Source organism: Gossypium hirsutum, chromosome D05, assembly GCF_007990345.1.
Source record: "Gossypium hirsutum isolate 1008001.06 chromosome D05, Gossypium_hirsutum_v2.1, whole genome shotgun sequence".
In the NCBI taxonomy this organism is placed as follows: Eukaryota; Viridiplantae; Streptophyta; class Magnoliopsida; order Malvales; family Malvaceae; genus Gossypium; species Gossypium hirsutum.
This window is the reverse complement of record NC_053441.1, coordinates 40526017-40534191: the sequence shown is the minus strand read 5'-3', so window position 1 is coordinate 40534191 and position 8175 is coordinate 40526017. Positions and strand designations below refer to the sequence as shown.

The 8175-nt window shown below is 33.2% G+C and overlaps 1 protein-coding gene across 2 annotated transcripts; it reads left to right on the top strand.

Moving 5' to 3' along the window:
• The first annotated feature begins 619 nt into the window (after nt 1–619).
• Nucleotides 620–7339, top strand: LOC107892236 (uncharacterized). 2 transcript variants are annotated; one of them, XM_016817257.2, is made up of 9 exons: nt 620–854; nt 1576–1927; nt 2941–2974; nt 3482–3712; nt 4369–4458; nt 6074–6139; nt 6406–6497; nt 6597–6644; nt 6956–7339. In XM_016817257.2, the coding sequence occupies exons 2-9, from the start codon at nt 1605–1607 to the stop codon at nt 7071–7073; spliced, it is 1002 nt and encodes a 333-aa protein (XP_016672746.1). In that variant the 5' UTR covers nt 620–854; nt 1576–1604; the 3' UTR covers nt 7074–7339. The 2 variants fall into 2 exon arrangements, with proteins under 2 accessions (XP_016672746.1, XP_016672747.1); XM_016817258.2 differs by having other exon boundaries at nt 649–854; nt 1599–1927.
• The last annotated feature ends 836 nt before the right edge of the window (nt 7340–8175 follow it).

Below are 8175 nucleotides of genomic sequence, written 5' to 3'. Positions count from 1 at the left end.
AAATTAATTTTTAAACTTAATAATAATGTGAGTGATATAATAATAATTAACAAACATGACAAGGAGTCCAATATCATTTTAAAATATAAAATATGTAATCAAACTTAGGAAATAAAAAAGATGGGAAAACAAGGAGGAGTCAATGTTGCAATATTCCCATCCCCTTTTGTTGGGTGAGTTTAGGCCTTTGTTGGCCGGCACTTGACACCCCAAAAAAATAATTTTTTTAACCAGATAAAAGGGTGTCGTGCCGGCCACTAGTGTGCCAGTACCCAAAAAAACTTTTTTTTGAAAAAAATATATGGGTGCCGGCCATCTAGTGTCGAAAACCTCAAATTATTTTTTTAATAGAAAAAATAGTGGTGCCGACCATCTAAGTCCCCATAACCTAATTTTATTTTTCATTTCAGGTTATTTGGATGATTTTTTTTGAATTTGGGTCATTTACGTAATTAATTATTTTTTGGAGTTATTTTAGTAAAATAACCAAAAAATTGAAAAAGACTTAATTGAATTTTTTTGAAAATTTTCGAGGATCTACAATACCATTAAGCCAAATATTTAATACGCCGTCATCAGTGATCACAATAATTCAGCGTCGCGTAAAACAACTAAATTTGTTCCCACGTTTATTTTTGTGATTGTTAGGAAACGTGTCGTGTTTTTAAAGAATGTGTAAGTAGAAGGTAGAAACCTCTTAGCTCGGGTCTCATTTGCCTCCTCAGACTTGACTGACACAAAAATTTGACTCCCAAGACAAAATTGATTGGGTTTTTTTTCTTCTGGAAATTCCCAATTCCAGTAACAACGATTCCAATAAATCAGGATCCAAAGGGAAGAACACTCCAATAAAGGTAAACAGTACTGAAACTCTGCTTTTGTTTTTTGCACTCAAAACTACGATTACAAACCAAAAGCTTGTTCTAGCTTCAACCTGGAGTCTCTTGTTCGATCAAATTCTTAATATTCTTATTCGCAAACTGTACGAGCCTTAAAACCCATTTTTCTTTTCATAGTTATCGACTTTCCTCTCTTCCATTTTTAGTGTGATCTTAGCTTTATTTAATGTGCCCATTATTTCTATATTTATGTTTAGTCTTGTTGTTTAGTTTTCTTGTTCTACTTCCTCTGTATCTGCTTCCTTCTGTTGAACTTAGTTCTATGGGAAGAACCCATCTAAAGTAAGGATTTTGGCTCTAGATTTTTGTTTTTATTTTTTTAGTCCTTTAATAATCATTTTTTTTTCTGACTTTTTATTAAATGGTCTTCTAGCAATTAAATACTATAACCCCATTTATTCTCAAAAAATTACTCTTTTGGGAGCTTAATATAGTAACTTTGCTTTCCAGCTTCTAGTTTTTGATTGATTTTAAGAATTACCCTTCGGAATGTTAATAATAAATTATGAGTACCAATGGAACAAGTAGTAGCAATTTCTCGGTATGTTACTCCACCACTTTGTCTTTCTTAAAGTATTAGTGTTGATACCCGTGTTAGACACAAGCTTTGAAGGACCTTTCTGGGAGAAAGATTTAACATTACAGAGTAACATAGATTTCTTGAGTTTCTTAACAGGATCCCCTAAACATACTTGGCAGCCTAACATGACTGCCGATACCACGACCTTAAGCTACTGGTTGAACTGGAGGTTCTCATTCTGTGCATTGTTCATCCTAACCTCAATGGTTGTGGCAGCAATTATAATCTGGAAATTTGAAGGTCGGAAAAGATCGGAAAATCGAGAGGTAGAAAATAGGAAGGAATCTCCGGGGATCTTATATGAGGATGAAACTTGGAAAACATGTCTTGAAGGCATTCACCCTGCTTGGTTGCTGGGTTTCAGAGTGTTTGCTTTCTTAATGCTTTTGGCATTACTTATGGCCAATGCTGTCATTTCTGGAGGTGGCATATTTTACTTTTATACTCAGTAAGTGATATCTCTTAACCTTTCCTATTCTTGGTTATATTGAATGCAATTTTCTTGATTTAATGAACTTGAATGACTTTTCTTCATCTTGCTGAGGGTTCATTATATATTGTTTCTCTATGTTACTCTGACTCAGGTGTCAGTGCTGGATATGTGTATTTGTCTGACTTGGGTATAATTAGATTCTTTTTTTCAAGATTTTACTTGTATTTGGAGAATCTTTGGAGGTCATATCCCTATATCTATGTGTCGGACATGGGTGGTGGACATGTTTACTTCAAGAAAAGTGAGTCAGAATAACATAGTTGTACTTGCGTTACATATTCTGCTTTGATTCTAGTTAACCATAGTGGATACGGCAGATAATTTGTCTAAATTTGATCTTTGTTAGTTAATTTTCTTTCTACGGTAGGTTTATTCAAAAACCAATCGTGGTTAGACCATGCTAAAAATCTATGTTATTCGGACTCGTTTATGAGTGTCAAATGTGATTAAATATCTGGCATAAGTAATTCAAAAAACAAATAGTCAAAGTCAACAAACACTAAAAATATCTAACTGTGCAGCACCCTGTATAACACTCAGCATGGTTTTAACCTATATGCACAATAATGCTACACTGTACTTTTTCGTAAATGGTTTTCTATGTTACTTGGATTGTTGGACGCGGATATGTGTCAAAAATAGGTATGGCAGATTTTTTTCTAAATTTTTCAATGTACTTGGAGGTTAGATATAAGTTTCAGGCATGGATACTTCCAAAAAGAGAAAATGAAGAGTTGGAGCTACATAAATTCTTCAAAAAGCTTTTGATTATTTGAAGCACATGATTACATGAAGGCTTCAAGTTTTCTAGTCACGAGAATTTATGAAAAAAATGAGCAAAAAAAGTTTGAGATAATTTATATATAATCAAGATGCTATCTGTCTGATTTCATTCCCATTGATCTTTACTGTTGCTAAATGTTTGAAATGTATTTTATTTTAACTGATTCGTTTTTGTTCCTGAACAGGTGGACATTTACTTTGGTCACAATCTACTTTGGGGTATGTCTCTTGCTATGTTACCTGAACTTTGATTTTCCGTATCTGGCATATCCATATCGAGGGCATCATACCTGACATTCATCCTGAGTCTGGGTCATTGGTTAAAAAATCAAATTGGACCGGCCTTCTCAACCAGTTAAACTGGAAAATGGTAGATTGACTTGGAAACTTGTTGAACTAACCAAAACTAATAAAATAAGGAACTAAAAAAGGGATTAAACTAGATTATTATTTTCTAAATTAATTTGGCCTTTTTCCTTATGTTTTTGGACACATTTCCCTATTTGAACTATTTTTATGAATTCTTTTATTTTTTTTTCTGTTTTTTATTTATTCTTGACGGTTGAACTGAGAACCAAACATCTGATAGGTTCAACCTCCGGTCTAAATTGTTATTCCTTGGTAGTAACACAAGTCTCTTGTATCATTTTTATCATCTCTATTTTGTTCCAAATAACTGGGATAACCTTTTGTGTAACTTGCTGATATTATAAGCTACAATTGTAGTTTGGATCGGCAGTCTCCATAGATGGATGTCGAAAGCACTGCAGAAAAGCTTGTGGCGATAGGTCCAATCACATTAGTTTAGATTCTGAGCAAGGCACCTACGTACCTCCCACGATTGATGAAATCGCAGATGTATCATCCAACCAGTCCAAACATTTTGATCCCCGTGAAGCTCCTTATCATCCTTCTATTGCAGGTCCATGGACTTATGCGTTTCAAATTATTTATCAGGTAAGTTCTCTCATAAAATCAGTTTATCTGATTCCTGGTTTCCTCTTCATCTTCCATTGGTAGCCATTTGTTCTATAACTCTTTGACGTTTCACTTTTCTTGAATTGTCCATGTTCGATAATTGTATTTAGACCTATCTAGACATAGGTATCGAGATATAATCTTCCAGAAACTCTTCAAATATATGAAAATTGAAGAAAAAGATTGAGCATACCGTGTCGCCATGTTCCTTTATACGACACTCCCACAATCCTGAGTCTAAGAAACATGGATGTGTACTTCTATTTCTTTAGCTAATTCTTGGAATAAACCGTTTCAACATATCTTGAAGAAATCAGACTATAATTGCTTGAACAGAAAGTTTAACAGTTATCTAGTGATTTCTTCCTCTGTTACTTGGCCTTGGCTGTGATTATCTGCTATGAGTATGCATCTGACATAGTTATATTCAATTTTCATGTATTTGGAGGATCCTTAGAGGGTTACATCTTCAACTTATGTCTAAATAAGCATCGGACATAGGTGCCAAACATGGATACTATTTTAAAAAATAAGATTCGAAGCAACATAGCAATCTGCTGTTGGTTTTAATTATTGAGATCTTATTTTCATTTTCTTTTCACCTTATCTTTTATTATTTTGGTATCTCCCAATAGATTTGTGCAGGTGCAGTAATGCTCACTGATTCAGTATTTTGGCTGATCATTTTTCCGTTCCTAATGCCCAAATATCGCAGCTTGAATTTTGTAAGTTTGATGCTACAAACTCTATTTTTCCTGAGATTTTTCTGCTTCTTTTGTTTGAAACATATGTTGCGGTTTATATGATCAAATCCTTTTGCTCTATTGGCTGAATTGTATTTCTGTCAATATGAAGAAAGATTTGTTGACATCTTTTGTGGTGGTTGAGCTGAGTGAGTTCTTGGAGGTATAATGAGAGTTATGTTTCCGGGGCGTGCTGTGGTTCCTAAGTTATTAGGTTTCAGAGGAATAATCGGGAAAAGACATAATGATAGAGTTTCAGTTTTTTTGTTTCTCTTACTCAAGGCCAGCCTTTAGCCATACCAGTGATTAAAAATCAGGATCGAACTGGCTGGTTGAACTGATTTAAATGGAACTGTTGGCTCGTTCAGTCTGGTATATATCCAAAAAAACTGGGAAACCAATGAACCAGCCTTTACTTTGGCCATTTAGACATGGCTGTGAGCTGTGCTAGGGGCTTCTAGTCTTTATAGGTGTAAACCAGGTTTCTTCTGAGGTTTGAGCTTGCTGAGTTGTGAGTTCGTTGGCTGTCCTACATGCTCTACATGCAGAGCTTCAGCTGTCTAAGGGCTAATTTAGTAATTTACAGTTGCTATTGGAAACTCAGGTTAGAAAAAGCTTGGATTGGAAAAAGAAAACGTGTTTAGAAAATGTTTCCTTTTAAGTTGAAAACTAAACGGAAAGATACATTGGCTTAGCAGTGCATTGAACGTTGAGGGTGATAATTGTTGTCTAAATATCTCCATTACACTATAATTTAATCTTAGGAAAGTGATCGAGGGGTTTTTGTGTAGTTCTTTTAACTTCTTTATTCTTATGGTGTTGGATACATGTATCTGACATGAGTATCTTCAATTCTTTTAAAGTCTTTTTCGTATATATGGAGGGTACTTGGTGACAGGGACAAAGCCAAAATTTTTTTAGGGGGCTGAAATTAAATTATAATTTTTACGATAGTAAAAATGCAATTTCACCATTTTAATATATTCAAGGGCGAAGCCAGAACAATTTTTTAGGGGGGCCGAATGAAATTTTAATTTTTTATAGTATCTTTATAAAATTTTTAAAAGATTAAATCAAATTTTTATAATTTTAGAGGGGGCCAAAGTATAATTTTACATTTACTAATTTAAAATTTTAAAAAAATTTAGAGAGTTTAAATGACAATTTTTTATTTTAGGCCTAGAATTGCCTCTGCTTATATCTTACTAATTTTTAAAAGATTAAATCAAATTTTTATCATTTTTAGGGAGGGTAAAGCGCAATTTTACCTTTACTAATATAAAATTTTAAAAATTTTAAAGGGCCTATTCCATCTAGGGAGAGCCAAGGCCCCTGCCAGCCCCCCTAGCTACGCCCTTGCTTGGTGAGTCGTATCCCATACCATGTCCAAAAACATGTCGAACATGAGTTCTGGATATAGGTACTTAACAAAAATGAAGAGAAGCAATATAACCGCAATCTGTTGGTTTTACTATTAGGTATTTTGGGATATAAACGATGGAAGAACGCTGCTGTGTTTTCACTATTTCCCTTTAGTTTTTTCTCATGTAAGAAGTGTTGAATTGCTCATATATTTTATCTATACTTTCAACTGCAGATTGTTGTCTGTATGCACTCAATCAATGCTGTTTTCCTAATTGGTGACACAATTTTGAATTGCATGGTAAGTTCTACATTTCTATATAGTCCCAATGGCTATGTTATTCAAACTCCGATGTAAGTATTGAACATAGATACGTGTTCTATGTGAGTATGCTCAATTTTTTTCCGAAATTTCAAGTGTCCTCTGAGGATCATATTACCAAACTCATGTTCAAGCATATTTTGAACACGGATACTTAAAAAAGAAAAGAAAAGAAAAGAAAAGAGTCGAAGTAATTCTTGTATCTTGCAATCAGTTTATAAGCTAATATTACCTTTGCCTTGCAGCGGTTCCCTTTGTTCCGAATTGCATATTTTATTTTATGGACGGATGCTTTTGTTATATTCCAATGGATCATCCATGCTTATGTTAACCTTTGGTAAAGCTTCAGTTCTGTTTTACTGTTTAACTACCAGTTTTACATATATTATGGATGAATGGCTTTGTTCTCACAGTGTGACACCCCCTCTGGTTGCAGGTGGCCATATCCATTTCTTGACTTGTCATCCTCATATGCTCCCTTATGGTACACATTTAATCTTTTGTTAGATATCATTATGATTTATGTTCATGATGTCAGATGCGAGTATGTGTCTGAAACTAGATGTGTCGAGTATGGGTGTTCACTCATCTTGAAGCATTTTTATTTGGTATTTATATCGGACACATATTCCATATATACGTGAATATGACCTATCAAAGGATATTCTAAATACATGGAAAAACTTCAAAAAGAACCGAGTCATATTTGTAAAAAAACACATACTTGTATCTGATACTCATATTGAACTCCTTTCCTCTAATGAACTCACCATTTTATGATGTCGGATTGAACAGGTACTTGGGAATCGGAGTAATGCTCATCCCATGTTATGGGATCTTTGCTTTAATAGTTAAACTCAAGGACTTCTCTTTGTCAAGAACATTCCGGGATTCGTATAGAAAGTTGAGATAAGAAAAAAAAAGAAAAAAAGAAGAAAAAAGGTAATGATGTTGAGATGGGAGGCTAACAGAGGCCTCTACCACGTGATATTAGCACCTAACAGGTAGATTACTAAAATCTTACTTCTTCTGGTATTGATTGTGGACTAATTATTTCTGGAAGACGAAAGCTAACGAGTCCATGCTTGTAAGGCAAGTTATATCAAAATAAATGATTGCATGTGTATATCATTTAGAAATTCACATGAAATTAATAAAAAGAAATGTCATTTAGATTAACTAGCGTATTGGATGTTTCTTTGATATTTAGAATGTGAGTTGAAGCGGTTCAATTGAAAACTAATTTTTCCATCCCATCAATAACTAGGGGTTCAATGAATCCCAAGAAAATTGGTTCAACCACTAAAAAATCTAAATGAAATTACCACATTTTCTAGATTTAATGCGTCAAATAATTCTTAAAATTTTATATTTATGAAATCTCATTCATTCACGTAAAACTTCTAATTTTTTAATTAAACGAAAAACCATATTAAAAATAGCAAAAATTGAACCGTTCAAATAGATTTTTGCTCTATCCAATCCAAATTTTATAGTTTTTAAAGGATGTCAAGCAATGAAGTGGAATACTTCTAGTAAATGCTTGCTCATGTCTACCTTATTTCGACTTTAAGCAATGTTATTTTATCCTATATAACAGACTAAATCACCAAGCTTAGCTCCTATTTTCATTTAAATCATAGAATTTTAATTTAAAATTTACATCAAAAATTAATAAATTAAGTCACTTGTACACTGATTAAATTATTTAACGAAAAATTTGAATCAACATATATATATATTTACACGTCATCTTATTCGATTTTTTTTGGCAAATATCTTACTAGCATTTTAATAACTGCATTTTTCTCAAATTTTGGATTTGGTTAACTGAAAAGAAAAAATAATCTTTCTATATCCCAACTGATGCAAGTTGATAGATTTGTCGATTGATTTCTTTCAATTTTTTTAAATAGAGTTTATACTAGATATATTGCTCGAGACATTGGAACTCCCATTGATTCATCCAACAACCCTTATAGCTTGACAGGTTTACTTACGAAAGGTATCCTGGA